This window comes from Camelus ferus, chromosome 11, assembly GCF_009834535.1.
Source record: "Camelus ferus isolate YT-003-E chromosome 11, BCGSAC_Cfer_1.0, whole genome shotgun sequence".
Lineage (NCBI taxonomy): Eukaryota > Metazoa > Chordata > Mammalia > Artiodactyla > Camelidae > Camelus > Camelus ferus.
In genome coordinates this window covers 50,107,901-50,130,322 of record NC_045706.1, presented here as the reverse complement: position 1 = coordinate 50,130,322, position 22,422 = coordinate 50,107,901, and the positions used below count along the sequence as shown (strand labels likewise).

At 53.7% G+C, this 22,422-nt stretch overlaps 1 protein-coding gene across 3 annotated transcripts in view; it reads right to left on the bottom strand.

Moving 5' to 3' along the window:
* Positions 1-22,422, bottom strand: part of COL13A1 (collagen type XIII alpha 1 chain) — a 158,518-nt gene that overhangs the window by 17,297 nt on the left and 118,799 nt on the right. For all 3 annotated transcript variants that reach the window (XM_032491543.1, XM_032491542.1, XM_032491541.1), the window contains 17 exons: positions 20,574-20,618; positions 19,642-19,674; positions 19,007-19,033; positions 16,488-16,541; positions 15,578-15,664; positions 14,023-14,076; positions 12,862-12,906; positions 12,398-12,466; positions 11,200-11,223; positions 9,613-9,675; positions 8,515-8,559; positions 8,002-8,154; positions 7,323-7,421; positions 5,961-6,005; positions 3,381-3,422; positions 2,406-2,432; positions 1,380-1,460 (listed from right to left, as the gene is read on the bottom strand). In XM_032491543.1, the coding sequence (XP_032347434.1) occupies positions 1,380-1,460; positions 2,406-2,432; positions 3,381-3,422; positions 5,961-6,005; positions 7,323-7,421; positions 8,002-8,154; positions 8,515-8,559; positions 9,613-9,675; positions 11,200-11,223; positions 12,398-12,466; positions 12,862-12,906; positions 14,023-14,076; positions 15,578-15,664; positions 16,488-16,541; positions 19,007-19,033; positions 19,642-19,674; positions 20,574-20,618 (993 nt within the window). The remainder of the gene's footprint in view (positions 1-1,379; positions 1,461-2,405; positions 2,433-3,380; positions 3,423-5,960; positions 6,006-7,322; positions 7,422-8,001; positions 8,155-8,514; positions 8,560-9,612; positions 9,676-11,199; positions 11,224-12,397; positions 12,467-12,861; positions 12,907-14,022; positions 14,077-15,577; positions 15,665-16,487; positions 16,542-19,006; positions 19,034-19,641; positions 19,675-20,573; positions 20,619-22,422) is intronic.

Below are 22,422 nucleotides of genomic sequence, written 5' to 3'. Positions count from 1 at the left end.
GTTTATATTACCCGTTTGGTCTCTGTGCCATCTTCCTTTTAGCCCCTGACTGAATTGTCCAATGTTTACCAGGGTTGCGGGGCCGTGAAGGTGGACAAGGAGAGGTTTGTGGTTGAGTAGGGGGCAGGAAGGCTCTTTGTAGTCAAAAGTACTTAAATCATTTCGGACACAGCTTATGACATGGGAAAATGTCTGCTAAAGTCATCAGTTTACCATAGTCTGTCAAGCAAATCTGCTCCTTAAACATTCCTGCATTTGGTGGACTCCTGAGGTGTAATCATACCTTTTGCTCTTCCTGTTTGCTGGCTGCGATTACATTAACCAGAACTTCAAGCTCTGCCAAGCTGGGGCAGTTGGGCTTCCCATCATTCCCCTGCTTTTTACAGCTTCTTGGGGTGGGAACTGGCTTTATGCCTGGGAAAGAGGAAGCCCCAGTGGCTGGAAAGAGCCCTTTGCAAGGCTGTGGCCTCAGTGGAGGAGCAGCCCTTGGCCCAGCCGTCCCATCGACTTCGTATGTGACATCAGGTGACTCACTTTCTTCTCTGGATCCATCAGTAAGATGATTACATGGAATCCCAAAGTCCCTTCCAGGTCTTGAAAAACAGAAGAAAAGAGTGCTGACCTCACTGGGGTTAGAGGGAGGATGCAGCCCTGGGCGGGTGGTGGGATGCACTCTCTTGGAGGCAGGAGAGCTGGTGACCAGGCCATTGGCCGCTGGAGCTTGGGGTGAAAGAATTCGCCCGGGCAAGCCCCACATGTGGAGATACAGGTGCCCTCTGAGCAGCCTCTGCCCTGCCCTGGGGCCTCTAGCCCTGGGCAGGCTGAGATCAGAGATCTCGGGGAACTGGGCTTTGAGTAGCCTTAGCCTGCTGGGACCAGAGGATCTGACTTTTTGCAAGCTTTTCTGCTGTGGCCAGTGCTTAAGAGCAGAGAGCAGGGGCTCTCTTGTGGTCCCTGGGGAAAGTAGGAGAGAGGTGGGGAATACTCCACTGTCCTGTTGCTCCCAAGTCCTCCACACTCGGCCCCCACAAGGGCAGACTTTCAGTGCCACAGTCGAAGCACATGTAGGGCCTGAGGCTGTTCTCAGGCCTCTGTTGGCTCTCCAGCTGGGTGCTCTTGAGCGTGGGGAGCTTGTCTTGTTCAGCTTTGCGTTCCTCCAGAACCTAGGCCAGGGCTGGCCCAGAGGAGGCCCGCAGCAAGAGAATTAGAGCCTACTGTCTTATCCAGGTGGGAAAGCAGGATGCTGCAGAGCTCTGGGATGCTCAGGACTTTAGAACCTCGAATTTTCCTGGGGCCTTCTCTGGGGGCCCTGCCCAGCACGTTATCAGGACCACCTGGCTGGGATTGTCACACCGGTTTGCTGGGTCTGTAATACTTACGGGTAATCCCAAAGGACCTCGGTCTCCTTTTTCTCCCTGGACACCCTTTTCTCCTTTTGCTCCATCTAGTCCTGCTTCACCCTGAAGGAAAGGGAGGTGAGCGAGATCACAGAAGGGCATGTCCTAGATAACTGATTCTTGCATTCTGGGGTCCTGGAGATGGGGGAGGGTGGTGGAGAGAGGTGGTAGGGAGAGGAGGGAGAAGGTGGAGGTGGCTGGCCCAGGGGTGGCAGTCTGGGGACTCCAAGAATCCCTCAATTCTTAGCCTGGCTCTGCTTCAGTTAGAGTCCCCTGTTTCTCTGTAGTAACTCTGAGGTCCCTAAAGGGAAAAGGGATGGGGGATTGGAGAAAAATCCACAGGTCAGTTCCAGGTCAGGCTTTAGCATAGGTGACCATTTGCATAGCAGAAAAACTGGGACTCTGCAGAGACTGGCTGGCAGATGCCTGAAGTGCCACCACTGGAGCTCTGAGGCTCCCAAACTAATTGGGAGAAGAAAGTGCCCTATAATCCCCTGGAGAATGTTATCATAGGAGGCAAGGGCTGCTGTTAGACTAGCAGCCCCCAGCCCTTCTTATCTATTTTAAATGCTTTAGGCAGGGGAGGTTGGGAGAGCCCCAAACCAGAGTCCAGTGGACTTGGTCCTGGAAGGGGATCCTGTGCTTCACCGCCCTCTGTCTCCCACCTATACTTAATGGTAGTGAAGGGTCTGGGCTAGGTTACACGGGAAGAGGATTTCATTATCTGCTAAGAATCTAACCTGTCACTCTGTAGGGTGGGTTGATTGAAGGATGGGGAAATTCAAAATCCAAAGCCTGCCCAGTGTTGATGATGGGTGTTAAAGGGGCTGGAGGACTTTCACTCCATCCTAATTGTGCCCCACTGGCTGAAGTGTCACATGATTCCATTCAGGGAAGGGGTCAGCTTGGTCCCCTGGCACTGAAGCCTTTTCCCTCTTTTCTGCCCTCACTGACTCAGTCCCTTCCCCTACCCACTCGCCCAGCGCCTGTCACACCACCTCTTCTTACCTTTGGTCCAGGAATGCCTTGGAGCCCCTGCATTTGGAATCAAAACAAAGCACCTCAGAACTGCATTTCTGGTTAAGTCAGTTTCCTTGTCCATAAGTTAGACCACAAAAGAGCAAGTGCTTAGAATACATAGCCTGGCTTGGGGACCCTGCCTGGGGGGAGGTAGAAGAGAATGCTAAGGAGGGTTGTTCGTGGGGCTTCCTGGGGTGGGGTCTGAGCCAGGCTTCCCCAGCCAGGGACTGACAGAGAATCTCTCTGTGACCCCTACAGCTGACAGTTGGGAGAAGATTCAGAGACTTATGAAGGGAAGATTGAGAGGGAACAGAGGGAACGTTAAACAAATTAATATTTGCAAAGTGCTTAGAGTAGCATCTGGCACGTAGTAAGTTTCAATAAATGCTGGCGACTGTCATTATTACTACTACTACTTCTACCAATGACAGTGGGTGGCTCATTGCCATGGTGACCATGAACCCTGCAGAAGCAAGGACAAGCATCTCTTGGTTTAGGATGCTTGGGGGCCCTCTAGGCACAATGCATAGGGGTCTCTTTAAAGGTGCCTTATCATCTGTAACCATGGAAAGGCCAATCCAGTGGGCTGGTTTTAAATGGGTCCCTTTCTATTTTAATCCTGGTCGTCTTGCCTGCTGGTTAGCAGGAAGGAGGAAAGGGAGGAGCAGAGTGACTCCAACTTCTGCAGGGGGGTTGAACCAGACCCTGGGGCTGCCAAGCCAGTCAACTGTTTCCAGGAAACACGGCACTGCCCCGGCCCCTCAGTGTTCCAGAGATAGTGCCTGTTTAAGGTGTGAGGGAAGACGAGCAGGGAGGGGCCTGTGGATGTGAAATCCCATGTTGGAAGCAAGAGGCGATAGTGTGACCTAAGGCTGAAGTTAAACCCAGTGACTGTCATGGGGAGGGGACATTAAGGGACCCAATTACAGTAGACTGGAACACAGACAAGCCCTCCAAACTCACTGGAGGTCCAGGAGGCCCCTCTGGTCCTGGTGGCCCAGGAACCTAGAAGCCAAAAGGAGATGTTAGCCACCCCCACCTGTTACACTGTAAGTGGTCCTGCCTGCTGACATAGCCCAGGGTCCGGCTGGGGACTGCGAGGCCAGAGGACAGAATTACCAGCACACAGTCTCCCAAATGAAGGCTTAGAACAGGTCAGAAACTCATAGCAACTCATTAGCCTGAACAATATTGAGAAAGAAAACCACAACACTGCCAGGAAATATCCTCCAATGTCTATTTTTCTAGATTTCTTTTGAAAACCCAGAAAATCTGGCGGCACCAGGCTCTTGTTCATGCATGGCAACAATTGCCTGGACCTGAATAAGGGCTTCCCCTCCAGGTGAGGCCTGAGGTCTTCGGTTTACCCCAGTCCTCACCACTCCCTATTGTTTTGTTTGTTTGCGGGGGGTGGGGGGGATTAGGCTTATTTATTTATGTATATATTATTATTTTTTAAGTGGAGATACTGGGGATTGAACCCAGGACCTGGTGCATGCTAAGCATACCCTCCACCACTCAGCTCCACCCTCCCCACTCCCCCACTGTTTTTAACCCAGACCTCTTCCGTTCATTTGTTGCATGTCTGCTCCCTGTTGGCATTTGGATTTGAGACCTTTAGGAACAGAGACTGGTTATGTGGAATGAGGGGAGACTGAGATGTTTCTGAAGAATATTCCTCAAGCTCCCCCCACCCCAGGTTTGTAACAGGCAGAATGGGGACTGGGGGTCTTACTTCTCTGGAGAGCAGATTAAAGTAAGAGAGATTTGGACTGGACAGTGGAGATGGAGGAACCCAGGGTGGCCTTCCTCTCTACAGAGGATGCTGCTCTTTGTAGATCCTGTCTCTGGTGAAGATGGACAACCTTTTGTCCACAGTCAGCCACCCTTGAGGCAGGAAGGAGATCTGTCTCCCTACTTGAGCTTCCGGGCTTTCCTTGGGCATCTTGCCTTCCCAGGGACAGAATCCCCTGGAGTGTGGCCAGGGTGGGGACCCTCTGCCAGGCAACTATAAATGGAGCCCCTGTACTGGGCAGACAGGGCACCCCAAAGTCCCTTGGACCTGTGGGCTCTTCAGTTCCATAATACTACAGTCTCCTTGTAGGGAACTCAATCTTTGGAAACTCTGCTTTCTGAAAAAAAAAAGTTTGCTAATTTTCTTCTTACTGTAAATGAGTAATTCATATATCCTGATTTTGGTAGTGGGTATGCAAATCTATGCATATATTAACATTCATAGAACTGTATACATTCCACAAAAAAGTCAGTTTTACTGTATAATTTAAAAAATAAAAAATTAAAGGAATACAAACCCTTTAAAATATTTAATAAAGAGATTAAAAAAGGAAAAGAATATCACTGAATAATGCTAATATTTTACTTTATTTCCTCCTACTCTTCATGCATAAAAAATGTTTGAATATATGTCTATACTTATGATGATATTATATGTATGTAATTTGGTTCTCTGCTCTTTTTCACTTAGCATGAAACCCATTTTCCTTCTTCTGTGTGTTCCCACAAGTCTTTCAGTGTCCACGTGCTATTTACTGACTAGAATAAAAATGAACTCTCCCTAGCCAGGGCTTGGAGCAGCACTTGGCCCAAGGAAAGTTCACCAACACTGGACTATGATTCCCATTAGTATTGTTGCCATAAGTTATTTAATCATTTCCTTCTTGTTAGAAATGTAGGCTGTTTCCAGTTTTTATTTTAATACTTCTGGAAGGAACATTTTTGTATATAATGCTTTTCATGAATTTCAGAGCATTTCCATAGAAGGATTTGGATTTCTTATCCAAATAAGTAATATATATGTTACATAATTAGGTCTGAGTCACTAAATGCAGAAAGGGCTTGGTGACACGGAAAGGTGCCCGAGGGGACCTCTCCAGGGACTGAGTGGTGGTCTCTTTCTGCGGTGGTGTCTGGGTGGCCCTCCCACCAGAAGCTTCTCCCTTCTGTATCTGCAACCTCTGTTTTTTCCTGGCTCTTTCCCCTGAGCCTGATTCCCTCCCATCTTATGAGAAGCTGGCTTTCTTCCCGACTACCTCTCACTCCACTGTTCTCTCCTCCATTCACCACCACACTCCTCAAAAGAATAATGCCTCTCTCTAGAAACCCTAGCTCTGGAGCTTCTAGGCAAACTCATACAGAGTCTTCAAGACCCTGCTCAAATGACCCATTTTCTAGGGTGCTTGACTCCCTGAGCTGCTGCCATTCTAGTGCCCACTAGTGGGAACTGTTTGCTCACAGGGTTGTTCTGTTTTATTTTCTTGTCTCCAGGCTCTGGCACTGGGAATGGAACGTGGCAGGAGCTCTGTGAATGCTGTGGAGGGACCTGATTAATGCAGAGGCCATGGAGCAGACCTGAAGGCTCCAAGCTGACCCCTGAGATGCTCAATAAACGTTCAACTTCTTGCCCTCTCCCCAAGCCAGGCAGTCGTGAGCTTCATTCTAAAGCATGGAAGTGCTGCGCCCACTGGAGAGACTGTGGTGTGACAAGGTCCCCATGACATGAACAGCAGAGCAGGTACAACCTACCTCCACTCCTGGGTCACCTTTCTCCCCGGGTTCTCCTTTCTCTCCCTGTGGGCACAGAACAACATGGCATGGACGCCAGCATGTGGGGGAGCCTGGGACAGACACCCTCAAATCTGCAACAAACCTGACTGGGACTAGACTAAGCTTAGGTGTCAGCAAGGACTTCCTCCAAGGCTGTGGAGGCAGTCAGCCTGGAGGATGGAGACCCGGGCGGGGGCCCTGTGATCTCTGACTTCATGAATCTGAGGTTCTAGCACGTGGGAGGAGAGGCTGATATTCTGTACAGATCCTGTGGGGCACGGACCCTAGGGTGGACCTGGGACTTGCTTCTAACCAACAGGACATGGATAGGGTGAAGGTGATGGGATGTCACACCAGTGATTATGTTACAAGCTCACGATACAAATTGTAACATACATATGTTATACAAATGATAGCATATAACATGGTAAGATTATGTTATGAGCATGTTACACACACCCCCCTCTGTCTTGCTAGCATGCACTGGGACAGCCTGCTGGCCTTGACTTAAAGAAGTAAGCTGCTATACTGTGATCTGCTTGCTATGGGGAAGGCTCTGTGACCAGGAACTGTAGGTGGCCTCTAGGAGCTGAGGGACCCAGTCCTAACTATAGAAGGAACTGAATTATGCCAACAGCAGCCAGCTTGGAAGAGGACCCCGCCTCTAGATGGGAATGCATTTGGATGGCACCCTGACGGGGCAGAGGACCCTGCTGAGACGTGACTAGACTCCTGACTCATAGAAACTGATAAAATACGTGTGTGTTGTTTTAAGCCACTGAATTTGTGGTGACTTGTTATGCAGCTGCAAAAAATGAATATGGCTCTAGAAGCAGAGCCAGGGCCAGGGAACTGGTAAGGGAACTTCTGTACCACATCGGAGCACTCCCGCCAGTTTGGAGAGGACATGTCGGGAGGCCGTCAGCTGCCTGCCTGTCCCAGCTGAGTGGGGCAGTCACGTTCAGTGGCTCCTGAGGGATCCTGCACTGGGTCAGAGGTGGGACTGGTTGGTCTCTGAGGTTCTTTCCACTTCTAAGAGGAGAATTCCGAGTCTAAGATTCTAGCCCCTTTGAACTATGCTGGCACCTGGAGACGGAGGCCACCATGCTGTGAGTGGAGGGAGCTGGAACCCAGTTTACACCCGACTGGCCCTCAGGGAGTAGCGGCTCATGGAGGGGACCTCCCCCACCAGGCCGGGCAGGCAGGCTGGGGGTCAGTGCAGCCTTGCTGCAGCACGAGGCACCCGCCTGGCAGGTGGCCACAGTTAGGGAGCGCCCCGCTAGCTTGCCCTCATCTGCAGAGGCCTGCTGACAACCTTGGTACCCAGCCCTCTCGCCTTACTGTAAATCCTGGGAGCCCGATTGGGCCAGGCAATCCGGTCGCTCCGGGTCTCCCTTGGCCACCTGGTTCTCCTTTCTCCCCAGTTGGGCCGTCTAGACCCTACAGATCGACAAATATCTCTTTTAGTCAAGGGCAGGGCCATCACACTGAGGTCTGTGACCAGCTGTGGCACGCACGCAGGGCTCCCTTCCTCCAAGGGCATGTGCCCAGGGTGCTGCCCATTTCACAGATGGAAACCATGAGGCTGAGAGGAAGCTCCCAAGTCAAGCCAGCGGCCTAGCTGGACTGGGTTAAGGTCTCTTTTTTGTACCTCTCCTACCCAAGGCTTCTGCATACTTTCCCAAGAGGCAGTTTTACACCTGTGACTTCATCTCCTTCCCAACAGCCCAGTGAGGTGTCCAGGAAAGGCACTGTTATCCCCATTTAGAGATGAGGAAACCAAGGCTCTGCCAGGCTCAGTGACTTTCCTGAGGACACAGACAGGAGACGACAGAACAGGACCCTGATCTCTTGAGGTGGGAAACTGGTCTTCATAAAGTAAGGCTTGAGAGGAAACTGGGTGAATCCCCTGTGCCCAGCCCCAGGCTCCAAGTTTCCAGGCTGCAGCTAGCACATGCAGAGCCTGTGGCACGCTGCGGGCAGTGCGTGCTCCAGGGACAACGCGGGCACTGGCACTCACCGGTGGGCCTGGCTGCCCCGTCTCCCCTTTCTCCCCCTTCTCTCCTGGGCTCCCTGTGGGTCCGTCTTCTCCCTTCATTCCTGCAGGCCCAGCCTTTCCTGGGGGGCCCTGGGGACCAGGAGGGCCCACATCTCCTGGTTTGCCTCGAGGTCCCTTGAGGAAAGATCAACAACACATTTTTGATTCACTGGCAGAGAAGCGAGGGGAGAGAAAGTAAAAGGATGGGAGGTCAGAAGGACCTGGCTCTCTGGGGCTTGACAGGACCAGGCAGAGGGCCTGTCCAACTCCCCACGGGAATCCGAGGGGGCCTCGGCCACCAGCCACGGCCCATCCCAGCGTGAGTCTGCCTGGCTCCTCCTGGCGCCAGCAGCAGGGCTCAGCCAGGCTTCCACAGGGCGGGCCTCCCTTCCCTCCTCCCCACATGGCGTGCACCTGGGCTTCTTCCAGAGCTTCCTGCACCCTCACCCCCAGGGGTAAGAGGACCTTCAGAGGTTTGTCTGGCAGTGTCCTTACCTTTTCCCCATCATGTCCTGGAGGGCCTGGCAGTCCAACCTCCCCCTGCAGCCAGAACAACAAAAGGTCACTCCCAGATCAGAGGAGAACGATACCTGTTATTCATACAGCACTTGCTGTGAGCCAGGCGTCCCCAGCACCCACGCAGACCGTATGCACGTTCACTGACTCCGCTTTAGAGGTGAGGACCCCAGCACAGAGTTGTGAGCTCAAGGCCTCAAGTGAAGAGTGAAGCCAGGTCCCAGTCCAGGCAAGCTGGCTCCACTGCCCACGATTCGGCCATAACCTCACATCACTGCTTATGACGCCTGGGCTGGGGGGTTTGCCTCCACAGCTCCACGGCCAGGCTGGGTGCCTGCCTCGCTGACTCCCTCAAATTCACCCTTCCTGTCCATGCCCCCCACGGGGAGCTCCCTTCACTTCACATCAACCCGTGTCCCTTTAAGTCAGGGAGAGAGATAAAGGATGTGTGGCCTCTGCTTTGAGGCCAAGTAAACACCCAGCTGCACCATCAAGGCAAGCCCAAAGGAAAGAGCAGTGAATTCCACCTGCTAGATCAGGGGAGGCTTCAAGGAGGAGGCAACCTTCAGTTTAGGCTTGAAATGAGAACTTTGACAGGTAGGGAAAATGGGAAGGGACTTCAGGGGAGAAGGTCTCATGAGCAGAGGACGGAGGGATACATGTGCACAGCCTTCTGAGAAAAATCACAGAGGTGACAGGGGCCAGAGGATAAAAGGGAGCAGAGGCAGGAGGTGAGGGAGGGGCGAGATGGAGGAGGCTCAAGTGCCATGTGCCTTGATGGTAGGTTAGGGTCCCTGTTGTGGGTCTGGCTGGGGCAGGGGCTTGTCCAGACCCAGGTCTACCACATCAGAGGTTCTGTGAATTACAGGAGCCCAAGACAGACAGCAAGGAAAGAATGGCAGAGCTGAGGGTGGGAGGGTGAGGGCATAGGCAGGCGGTGCCCTGGAGCACCGGGGAGAATACCAGGCCAGAAGATGAGAAGGACACAGGCCAAGGGGCAGCCCTGGGGTCCGGCACTCAGAGACACACCCAGGGCTTCTGCAGGGTCTGCACCCCACCTTGTCAAGACAGTGTTACCTTCTGTCCTGGAATCCCTGGAGCTCCAGGTGGGCCAATTTGCCCGGGAAGACCAGGGGGTCCCTGGAAAGAAAAGAAAGATGTGTGGGAGGACTTTCTGACTGAGGAGGGGTGGCCTGTCTCCAGAAGTGGGGCATATGTGGAGGCTGGTGTATAGAGATTGGTCATTTCCAAACATTTCGTCAGTGTCAGGAACACTTTTTTTTTTTTTTTTTTTGTAAAGAAAATAACATGGAGACCCCACAGTGTAAAGCAGATAAACACTGAGTGTGCTTGGGTTAAAATGGGGACGGGGATCCTACAGCCATGCCTAAACAGCCTCTCTCTCCTCTTCCCTCTACACCCTGGGAGCTCCTTGGGCTCCAAGAGGACAAATATGACCTTCCCTGATAGTGATTTTAAAACATCTCCAGGAAACAACCCAAATGTCCATCACCAGGTGAACATCTGATATATTCATACAATGGAATACTACGCAGCAATGAAAAAAGACCCATGCACTGTGCAGGCCATGCCACGGATGAAAGAAACTCTGACACATTCATCTGAGCAAAAGAAACCAGATGTAGATACCTATATACTGTGTGACTCCATTCACTGAAACTCTAGGATAAAGACTAATCTACAGTGACAGAAAGCAGATTAGCAGTGGCCCAGGGCTCAGGGTAAGTGGGACTGACTCCTGAAGCACATGGAGGAACTTTCTGGAGTGATTGAGGTGGTATGGTAGATACATGGGTGTATACATTTGTCAAAACCCAGCAAATTCTACATCTAAAATGTGTACATTTTTTTGTATGTAAATGCTAACTCAAGGTTGATTTTAAAAATTAAAAAAAAAGGTTCCAGGAAAATTTTGCTTCAAAGAGCTATTTCAAATAATATATTTTAATGTTTCCAAATGAAGCTCACTGATTCGAGAATCATGTGGTTAATATCGATTTCTGGAACTGGGGCATCATATGACTGGTGTTCGATGCTGGGGTTGTATCACCCCTAAGTGTGTTGTTGTGTGGCACATGGCCACTAAAAAATACTAAGTGAATTGAAATGCTAGTAACCTGAGAATTTGTGATCTCCCCTCTCTTCTTTGCCTTGGAAGTTAAACCTGGTGGAAATCATTTTAGCTACAAATACTCACTGAGGGCCTGCCACTGGTAGGCACGCGTGCAAAATCCCGACTTAGAATTGACTGGTTTTCTAGATGCAGATAATGTAATCGACTTCTATGAATGAGGGAAATGCGGAGGGTCGCTGCTGATTTTTTAGGATTATGCACTTCATTAGTTAAAGGCTGAGTAAGAACCTTTAGGAGGAGAAACATAACAATACCCCTCTCTAAACCTCTAGTTGCCAGACATAGCTATAACGAGAACCCAGCATTTGCCCTGTGACAGGAGTGTGCTGCTCAGATGGTGAAGAGCCACATCAGGAGAGAGCCACAAGCCCTGCTAAGGCTCAGATCAGCCCCCACCCAGCAGCCCAGCGTCTGCCTTCTGGAGGCGAGTTTCAGTCCTGGCTTCCAGCCTGCCCTTTCCCAGGTCCCAGCCCAGTGCCTGGGTAAAGTGAGGAAGGAGGAAGACTCACCATCAAGGCCAGCGTCCGGATCTCCTAAAAACCAACACCATGCCATCAGTTGAGGAGCAAATCAAGAGCCACCTGCAGGGTCCCCTTGGCCCAGTCCTGGAAGCATGGGAGCCAGGCCCCTCAAAGGGGCACAGCAGAGGTAGACCCTCTCAGGAGGCTTCGTGCTTGCCAGCCCCACACCACCCTCGCGTCTCCCAGAGGTTTGTAATCACCGGACAGAGAACATCCCACATGCACCAACTGCTGCCCTGAGGCTATCCTACAACAGACATGTCCTAAAATGGACTGCAAACTTCCATTCTACCAGAGAGGGAGGGAAGCGACATCTCCTATCTTTTCTGATCACTCCCTCCTTGATCTTCCCTCTTCTTCTAGAACCCAGATTTAACGCTCTGGTGTACCTCCCTTTAAACAAATTAGATGTGATACAGCAATATGGAACCATTTGAAAAACAGATTAGAGGGACAATTGTTGGTGTTAAAAAAAAAACGATTGTACACCTTGTAAATGGATTCAGCTAGGTACAAAGATTCCTTTAAAGGAGCAGTTCTCAATCTAGGGTGATTTTGTGCCCCTGGGGACATTTGGCAGTGTGCGGAGACATATTTTGGTTGTCGTGGCTTGGGGTGGGGTGGCATCTAGTGGGTAGAGAGCAAGCATGCCCCCAGCGCACAGGACTGCCTCCCCCCCAACAACCCCACAGTCAAGATTATCCAGCCCCAGGTGTCAGTGGCACCCAAGTTGAGAAGCCCCGCTTTTCAAGGAGGGTACCATCTGAACCTGAAAGATGACAAAAGTGACACAAAGGCAGATGTGTTCCAGGAAGACAGATGCTGCCATGTGAAAGGGGAGTGTGTGTTTTGAAGAAATGGGGCCCCAGAGCCCTGGATTGACCAGCACCCCACAGGTGCCAAAATGCTTCAGTCATGGCTCTCAGTGACCCAGAGGCAGGATACCCAGCCAGCTGGGCGCAGACTGAGAGCTGGGCCACCCTCATTCCAAATGAGAGGCTGTGTGCCTGGGAGCTGCATGGGGAAGGCCGAAGGAGAGAAGGCCATGGGTCACCTGTCCTGGAGGCTCTGCACAGCAGCCTGTAGGGGGGCCCTGCCCCCTCATCAGGCCCTGGGGCGGAGCCCGGAGGCCCCTGAGCCCCCTGAGCCCCTCCAGGTGCCTAGTCTCTGGGAAGGCCCCGCTTACCTGGAGAGCCTCGTTGATGTTTCCGTTGTAGTCCACCATCTCTCCCTTCCCCGGTTCGCCCTTGGAGCCCTACGAGACAAGTGAAACCTCCACTCAGGGCCTGGGCCAGCAGGGACCTCAGGACAACTGCCACCTGCTTTCTATCAAACAGGACCACAGCCAGCACTGGCTGCAACACAGAAGGATCCAGAGCAGCTGGGCAGGGGGGCTGCTATCAGGGGGCTCCAAACACTCTCAGAGGAAGCCCAGGGGGTCCAGAACCGACAGAGAAGACTCCATGTGAGAACCCTGGGCTAGACAGACCTGGGGGAGACTGAGTCCAATCATGGCTGCAGTTCAGACCTCCCTGGGGTCAGAATGCTCTCCCCGCCCTCCCCTGCAAGGCCCCAGGGACAAGCCACTTCACGCTGTGATCCAGGGAGGTGAGATGTGATGCTGTGACTCTGGGTGAGAGATGCACGTACCTTGGGGCCAGCAGGTCCTTGTTCTCCAGCTGCTCCGGGCTCCCCCTGTTGTACAACAGAACTGGAGTGAAATGGGCATAAAGCCAGTATGAGATGTCCCCACATGGGCCAGGCGTTGGGGCCGTGGAGGGGGCTCAGGGGGCTCAGATCAGCTCAGGCCATTCATGTGCAGGCTCCACCCCTCAGGAAGCATCTCCACCTGCCCATGCTCCCCGCTCCCTCTGAGCTCCTCCAGCTTCGCCCTTGAAGATATTCTTTCTGTCTTGTGTTCATTGTTGGCGACTCTCCCTGTGTCCGTCTAGCCACCTCTTCCCAGTCCCCTACGTCAGCCATCTCCTCGGGAGCAGGGACCAGACCCTTTGCCCCTCTTTATTTCCATTCTGCTCAAGGAACAAGGGCTCAAAAACTTTTCGCCAATTGTCTGTGTGGTTGGTAATCACCATGGAGAGCCCAGGCAGTCCCTCCAGGGGTCTCTGCTGGTGAAAGACCCAAACTGTGAGAGGAAGCGTGGGGCCAGGTGCTGCGTTAGGAACAGCCGGCCTCCTGGAGTGGGTGGGCTGGGAGGATACGTTCCTGTTGGAAACAGGACAGGACTATGGGGACTAGATGAAACGGTGTAAATTGTGAAAAGCAAACTACAGTTGCAGTTGTTCCGGAATAATGTGAACACTGAACACAATTCAAAAAATTCAAGATAGAAAGTAAAAATAAAGGGAAAACAAACTCTTTAATATAACTCAACTCCTGCTGACCCTGCAGTCGGCCAGCTCACAGAGCGTTACCTCCAGGGAAGCTGCCCTCCACCTCCCCATGCCCACAGTCTCTCAGGCTTGGAGCACCTGCAGGGAACACAGTAGCACCGGCCAGCCCGTCCACAGGGAGCAGCGGAGACAAGTGGGAGCCCCGCCCTTACCCTCTGGGTCACTCCCCAGCCCCTGCGTCCCATCCCTCGGCCTGCCTTTGCGTGGCTGCCATCTCAGTGGGAGCTCTCCAAAGCCCAGGCTGACCAGGAGAGACAGTGGGCAGGAGTCATGGCTGTCAGCTCTGTGCCCTGGGGGCCCAGATGCAGGGACGGCCAAAACTCTCAGTCTCTCTGAGCCAGGCCTTGAGTTCCCAAGCCAACCCTCATCCTGCAGCTCTCGGATCTAGAGGCCTCTGTACCTTGTCTCCTTGCCGTCCTGGGGGGCCGGCGTGGCCATCAGCTCCAGCATCCCCCTGAGCAAGAGGAGAGAGATGGGATGAGCACACACAGGGCAGCTGGGACAGCTGTTTAAGGCGGCAAAGATGGTCTTGCTGTTGATGTCCTAGTGTCTCTGAGCCTCTGCCCCCTTCCTCAGCTTCTACTAACTCACCCCTGGGCCCAGCCCAGGTCTCACCTCCTCCAAGCAGCCCTCCCCACCTACTCCCTTCCTCCTCTGAGTTCTGCACTGCCCGGCCCGCCTCAGTTCTCGGTTAACACATGCGCGCCCAGCTTTGTTGAGAACCCCACTGGTATTGCCATCAGCCCCTGGCTGCGGGAGGCTGGTCATTTTGGAGCCTGGAACACTTACGAAGACACACCTCATCAGGTCCTGCCTGGGAGACAGAGGGGAGCGGGAAGGCCCTGGGCACGTGGGGAGGGGGCCCCAGGAGACCTAGGACAGGAGGAGCAGGGAGAGGTAGGAGGCGGCCCACTCTAAGCACTCTACTTATTCAACATTTTCTCTCGTCCTGGAAAGAGGACATGGGTTTGGGGACAGTCTTCTAGTTTTCTTCCCTTTCGTCCCAGGACACAGGGGCAACAGTGGCCAGGTTTCCCCGACTCCAAATCAAGACCCAAGAGGTGCCTGGTATCCATGCCCTGCGGGGTCAGCGGGACAGACTCAGCACTGGAGATGTCCCGGAGCCCAGGTGGCAGGGCTGTCTTTGGCAAAGCTGGTGCTCCTGCCAACGAAGCTCTGTTCCCACCACAGTCACATGAGCATGTGGAGGTGAGCCCGAGACCCTTCCTGCTACTTCATCTGCCTATCTGTGGGGTTCCTTGGGGCTCCCTACACTATATTCCTGGAATTGTGGGTTTACTTCCCTGCAGCCTCAGAGCCCACACAGAGGCCAGCCCATAGCAGGCCCTTGATAAAAGTCGGTAGAATGAATGAAGATCTTGCTTCAAATCATGCAGAGTAACTAATCCTTTCCTTTTAAGCTAAGAAAGAGACCCTCCTTATTTCCCTAAGCTACTAAAATAAACCAAGCAATGCAAGAGGCATCTGCTTCGGAGAACTCAAATCTCACCACTGTGGCTCCTGCCCTGTGCAGGGAAAGTGTGGGCAGTCCCATTTGCAGCTGCCCCACTGCTGCAACCCTGCCTCCCCGCAGTCTGCCACACCAGCCGGGCTCAGCTGATCACTGACCCGCGACTGATTCAGAGCCCGGGCCAGGGGCCTTTCTCGTTGTCCTAAGGCTTTGCAGCCATTGGTCCCCGACACAGTTACATCACAGCCATTTGAATCAGGGGGACCATCCGTCTGCCCCAGAGAGGACATCTCTCCTGGATGGTCGAATAATCACTGGCTGGAAAGCAGATACATGATCCAGATGACCTTTCCAGAATCCACCGGAAAAACCATACAATTGGAGCAGGAGAGCAGGCAAGGTGCCCAGGACACAGAACACCTGAAATGGGCTAAGGATGAAGGCAAACATCTGCCCTGAGCACTGATCCCAGGGAAAGACTCACCTTTGGCCCTGGGGGCCCAGGGAGCCCTGGGGGACCGGGCTCCCCTCGGCCTCCTCCAATGGAGTTGCCAGCATCACCTTTTTCTCCCTGGGGGTGGAAGGTAGAGTTACCATGACTAGCTCTGGAGGGAGGTGGTCGAGCCCTGTCTTTCCTCCCCTCACAGTTCAAAAGGAGTGAAGGCAGCAGACTGTCCTCAGTCTATGCTGAGTGTTGGGGGACATGAAGGGACTGCAGGCTCCAGGATGGCTGGGGACCTGAGGCCTTCAGAAGTCTGGCTGTGGGGTTTGAGGAGAGAACAGAGCTGGTTAGTGAAGGGGAACGGGTGTAGAGTTGGAACAAGACACCCATCGGAACTGGGATCTAGAGCAGTGGTTCTCAAAGTGTGCTCCGTGGGGCATTCCTTCAGCGGGCTGGGAATATTCAACATGTGAGAAAGGGGCCTGGCGGCCAAACAACATAGGAAAGGTAAAGCGAAACGAAGCTTCACAGGTTCCTTCACCGAAGGCGCCACGGGTCTCTTAGACAGGCCAAGGTGCTCTGCCTTACACAGCTCTCCCCAAATTTATTCGACCTTAAGTTTTGTTTGTTTGTTTTTAATGGAATATCTTACAGAACACACGTAGTGTGGGGCACACCTTCAGATCTGGTGCAGAGAAATCAGGCCAGGTCACAGTTACCAAATTCTTTGAATTTGGGCATTTTTTTTTTGCCAATCAGGGCCTCCCATGTGGTACCCCATGCCTCTGTCCCCCGAATCAGAATCTGACTGTTCCAGCTACTTTCCCCTAATTGGGGAGGGCCACCTCCAGTGCTGGGGCCTCTGTGAATTTAGGGGGACCGGAAATGTGGGTGGGGACGGACACCAGGGCTTTTACACAGAACCCACCATTCAGAGCTGACTGATACGCACCTTCTGCCCCAGGAGGCCGAGAAGCCCAGGGGGACCGGCAGCCCCCTTCTCACCCTGCAGAGGAAATGTAGACGGTGTGGGGTTAGGACCTGCAGCTCCAGGATGTTGGTGAAGGCACTAGCCCTCCAGCGTTGGGCTTTGCCCTTCGTCTCTCCTGCCTCCCTGCCCTACCTGGGCTGTTCTCTGAAGGACTCTACTTCCTGTTGGGCCCCACTGGGGACCTGAGTGCTTCCTTGGGACACTTCATACAGGCATCACTGTCCTCCTGGCCCATGTGGGCCAAAGCCTCGGCACTCATGCAGGGAGAGGAGCCAAGAGCATTTAGACCCTTTTGGGGGTCTCCTGGAGAGAGGTGAACAGTTCTGAATGCCAGTATTTGGAAAAGGCCATTTTTTTTTCTTTTTAAACTGCTCGGCTCTTTTTCATGTTTGTAATGTCTACCAATCAGAGGCCCCTGGTCTCCAGGGAAAGCTTTCTGCCCACCTCTTCCCTGCCTCTAGAAGGGCAAAAACCACAGAACCAGAACTTCTCCTTTGGAGGAATATTTTGAAAAGTTTGCCTCCTATTATAGGTTGAACTGCGTCCCACAAAAATTCATATGTTGAAGTCCTGACGTCATTGGACATGTAATTAGTTAAGTTATGAGGTCATCCTGGAGTAGGATGGGCCCCTAATCCAATATAATTGATGTCCTTACAAACAGGGGAAATTTGGACACAGACATGCATATGGGAAGAAAATCATGTAAGATGAAGGCAGAGATTGGGGTGATGCTTCCACAAGCCAAGGAACACCAAGGATGCCACCAAACTACCAGAAACTGGGAGAGAGGCACAGAACAGATTATCCCCCATGGCTCGCAGAAGGAACTGACCCTGCCCGCACCTTGATCTCAGACTTCTGGCCTCAGAACTGTGGGACAATACATTTCTGTGGTTGAAGCCACACAGCTTGTGGTCCTTTGTTAGGGCAGCCCTGGTGCACTAACACTCCTCCTGCACCAGCTGCTTCTACCACAGAAGAACACCTTTCTCCCCCAGGGCATGACTCCCAGAGCCCCACTCTCACTGAGCCGATGAAGGGGCTCCGTGACTGTGGAAGACCTCTCACTGTGTCAGTAGCACAGCCAGGTCCAGCACCCAGGTCTCCTGATGCTCTGTCGTCTAGCCACAAAGACTTCACTGTGATTCACAGAGTGTCCCGTATCAGGAGGCCCCCCAGTACCACCCCGCCAGGTTAGCAGAAGTTCCACTCTCCACAGCCTGATGGCTGGTGCTTCTCGTATGTAATGGTATAAACCGAGGGCCCTGGGATTGTAATTTGCTCAGCTGTTTCAATGAACTTTTCAGCTGGGGCCACAAAAGATGCCACACCAAATCTTTGGGTGTCATCCCCTTGCCACCTGCCCGTGGGTAGAAGATGAATGGAGAAATGCAGCTGGCCAAGGAATGGGAGGAGGGCTAGATAAGGCTCAATTGATGAGAGGATGGGAGTCCTGAGGCCCCAGCTGGCCCTGCTTTGCCTGTGCTGTGCTGTCTTCAGCTGGGGCCTTCCCCTGAAACAGGCCGGGTGTGGGTGGAGGATGCGGTGCTGCTCCACAGAGGTCCTGGGGGATGGGGGCGAGGGGGAGGGAGGGCCTTCCTTCCTTCCTTATGCTGGGCTTTCCTCCTGGGTACCCAACAGCTTTCAAGGAGAAAGGATGTGCTCTCGAGTGTGAATTTCTGAAGCTTTGCCCAGTCATCCCGGCACTCCCCTCGTTCCGGGGACACATGCACCCACAGCACACTGTAAGCAGCACACCAGCCATGGGGTGGGGCAGGGAGCTGGGGACTAGCCGAGGCCAGGATGAAGGGGCACACATTCAAAGACACAGTATCCTACCCTCTGCCCCCTCTTTCCCGGCAAACCTGGGGGCCCCGGCTTCCCTGTCGCTCCTGGGTCTCCCTTGGGGGTAAGAAGAGAAAGTCACTGATAAGAGGATGAGGGGGAGGGGGGAGGGGTACGAGGGACAGTCATCATAGACCAGAATACTTGTCCCATAAGATGCTCCTCTTAAAAAAAGAATGCCCTGGTGGGAAAGTTTGAAAATGCTGCACAAGATACTACTTTTTTAGTTTCCCAATGTATGTTCAGCATATTAAAGGCTGGGAAGGCCTGCAGTAAAGAAACCTGTGTAATATTTTTTAACCCTGTTATTTCTCAAACGTATTTGACCACGGAAACTGTTTCTCATGTTATGTCTCTTATTGTCCTAGATAAGAGAGACAGCCCTGCAGGTGCAGGGGACAATAGCCACTGCCCGCTGGAGCGGGCAGGCCGGGATCCAGGCAAGGGGGGAGACATTTTCAGAGCATTCCTGACAAGCAAGCCCCTCCCTGGCAGGCTCTCCTCTGCTCAGTCAGGTCCCTAGCCCCAGGCCAGCCTCAGGGGGACCAAGAGCAAAACGACAGCAGCCCCTCCCACCTCCACCCCACGCCTGATGCTCCACGCAGCCCAGAACGTTTCTTCTGCATCAGTACCTTGGCTCCTGGGGTCCCCGGCTCGCCCTGTGTGGGAAAAAGAAGACTCCGGTAAAGAAATGGGAGATGGAAAGAGAGAGCAAGTGCAGAAGCAAAGGGTGAAAGCACTCTGGGGGCAGGGGAAGCCTCAGGGGCTAGCCCCCAGTCTTCCTCTTTTAGGACCTGGGCCCCTCCTGGATGTTCCTTATTCTTTCCCCAGGTGAGAGGGGTGGCAGGTGTGAAGCAGCCTAGGAGGAGGGAGAGGAAGGAAGGGGCATTTGCTCTGGACACAGAGCCCTTGTCAATGGACCTGCAGGGAGATCCACACCGAGAATTTATGCTTCCCCGGTGTCCCCGCCCATCGGAATGTAGTGGCTGGATCTTGGAGTGGGAAGGAAAGCGGTCCCTTCACATTGGCAGGTGAGATTTCTAGTTGAGGCTGCTAAACCTTGGCTACTTACTTGCAAGGCTTAGTTAAACATCTGTTGTTCCAGTTATGCCTCTGGCGTAAATATTTCTTTAAGAGAATGTTTCCGAATCCTCTCTGCTCCCTCTTTGGTCCAGAGGCCACACACTGAGCCCTGAAGCCCCGACTCTGTCCTCTCTCCATCCCTCCCATCCTGCCCCTCAGGTGTCAAGTTACAAGGTCCACTGACCTTCATCCCAGCCACAGCGATTCCAGGAGCCCCCTGGCAGAGAGAAGAAAAGGCAGGGGAACCTTCTCAACCAGGGGGAAGCGCGGAAAAGGTGGTGAGATGTAAGATGTGAAGGTTTCTCCCTGCCACCCCGGCCCCCCAGGGAAGGGGTTGCTGAGGTCGGCACAGTGAGAAGGGGCCTGAGGAAGAGGCTCTGTGCAGTGCTGCTGGCTCCCTGGGCTTCCCACACACCTGCTCAGCCCTGAGACCCTCCTGGGGGGACTCAGAGGACACTGTGGCAGGCAGCCCGTGGTGGGCTAGGCAGGGACGCCCCGGGGTGGAGTGAGGAGAGGGCTACCTGGGATGGGAAAGGAGGAGGAGGAGACGGAGGGGAAGGGGCAGGAAGGGAGAGCCGTGGGGGGGAACAGCAGATACTGATTCCAGCAAGTACAGTGGCCGTGGGTGTGCAGCTGGAACTCTCCTCACAGAGCGCTCTGGCTCTGAGCCCCAGTGCCTGGGGCGGCGGGGGGGGGGTGTTGGGAGTGAACCCCATTTCCTCATCAGCCCAAGACTACCAGCTTTGAAGTAAATAGGCTGCCAAGTGCATCAGTTAGTAAATCCCAAGTGAAAGTGGTATTTAGCAGCTCCTGACTCCCACATGGGTCTCAGGACTGCAGCCAGAGCTGGGGCTACCTGAGAGGCCTTTCATGACCCACAGATGCCCCGGAGGAGGCCTGGCCATGTCAGGAGGGCACTGGAGGGCATGTGAGTGACGGCTCATGGGCCAAGAAGGAGCACCCCTGCCTGGAAGGACAGGCCGTGTAGCATGGGGAGGGGGCCGGGGAGGAAACGTGCACCCATCTTCACAGTGGGATGCGGGGAGGAGCTGTGGGAGAGAGGGCTGGGCTGCCGTGCGGGGTGGGAGGTGCCAGGGCTGTGGTGGGAGGCAATACCTTTGCGCCCTGTTTGCCCGGCATCCCTGGCATGCCCCGTTCTCCCTGAAGGAAGAAACAAGAGAAACGATGAGAAGATGACCAGACTCAGGGCCCAAGTCTTGGCTCTGGAAGCTTGGCCTGCAAGGACGTCCAGATAGTGGTAGCTCTGGAAGCCTGGGATGACTGTCCAGCCCACGATGGGCCTTGAGGACCCTGTGGTCACCGGCAGCCACTGTGGGCCCCTTCTCTCAGCTAGGTGAACCTGAACACAGCCAAGTCACAGATCACAGAGCAGGAAAGAGCCAGGGAGAGAAACTAGCCAGTGGAGCCTGAGTCTGGGGGCGGGGACTTGCTCAAGGTTTATCGCCATACAGGGCCCCGGCCAGGGCCGTGGGCCTGAGCTGCCCACCTGGCCACTTACCTCCTGCATAGCCCCCCTCCCTTCCCGTCTAGTGTTTCCTGCCCTGTTTTCACTCCAGCAGGTTTGTATGAGTGGCACTGCTGGCTGAGCTGGATGGGGCTCCAGCCTATCCTCTTTGTCTGGGGTCCTTTTCCTCCCAGGTTCCTTGGGTCTAACTCTTCCTAAGGACACGTGGGCCTTGGCCTCACATGGCCAAGGGTCAGCCTGTGCTTTGGGTGTTGGGGAACTGTGGATGGAGGTAGGACACAGTCCTAGAGCCCCCAAGCCCACTCATTTCTCTCCACCACACCCCTAACCTCATCCATCCAGAGGCAGGCAAGTGGTTGCTTCTCTAGGATACTGTGCATGAGGATTTGCTTTACCATCTCGGCAGTGTCCTATCTTTTTCTGTAATCTCTTTTACTTCCTGATGAAAATGCCAAATCTTGGGAGGGGCTGGAGCTCAGGAAGGAAAGGGAACATACTCTTCCCTCCTTGGAAGGACACACCAGGGGGAGATGGGATTGGAGACGACAGCAAGTGACAAATGGGGGCCAAGAGTAGGTGAGTCAAGACTAACCTGTTGTGTCAGAGAGGGAGGGGTGCAGGGGAGGAATAAGGCAGCTCTTGTCTCCACGAGTTGAGCCCCCAAAGAAGCCCCAGCCAGAACCCAGCATATTGGGCAGTGCAGGTGGGAGCAGCCCAGGCCCTGTGGGCTGCAGACCATGCTGCAAGTCCCACGGGCAGAGGCGGAGCCTGGCCCCACCTGCCTGCATCTTTTCTGCTGTCCTCATCCCTTCCCTGCCATCTTACAGGAAGTCCTGGCCCACCCTGCTCCTGGCTGAGGCTGGAGCTACTTCTAACCTTGTCCCCTCCATGATCAGGGCTCCACACTGGCATCCAGGTAAGCTTCCCAATACAAAGACTGGACAATATCACTCCCCCACTTGGCCGAGCCTGCCACTGCCCAGCATTGACCATGGAAGAGGGGCCAGGCTCCTGAGCATGGCCTTCCACTCCCACTCCTTTTTGGCCTCCTCACCTGACATCCCAACATCTGCTCTCCGTTTCTCTGAAAACACCACCCATTTTCACCATTGTATGCCTTTCTGCTATTTCCTTAACTCAAAACCTTATTCATTCCTTGGGGACCAGGTCCAACACCATCTCCGCTATGAAGCCTTTCGCTCTGCCCCATGACCCAGTGCTGGTTCCTCAGTACAGCAGGGACCACTGTGTATTTGTAACCTGCATTCACAGATTCATGTCTGCCTGGGACGGCTTCACCTCCATCCTCTTTGAGCCAAGTCTCCGAATTCTGCAAAAGGCCCAGAAACTTTAGCTTCAAACTCAGGAGCCCTCCCTCACCCCGGCCCACCAGGACCCCTGAGCCACAGGCAGGGGTGTTGAAGCTGGACTCAGAAGTGATCACAGCAGACAAGCTGGTGCCCCAGGTCTGCCCCAGGC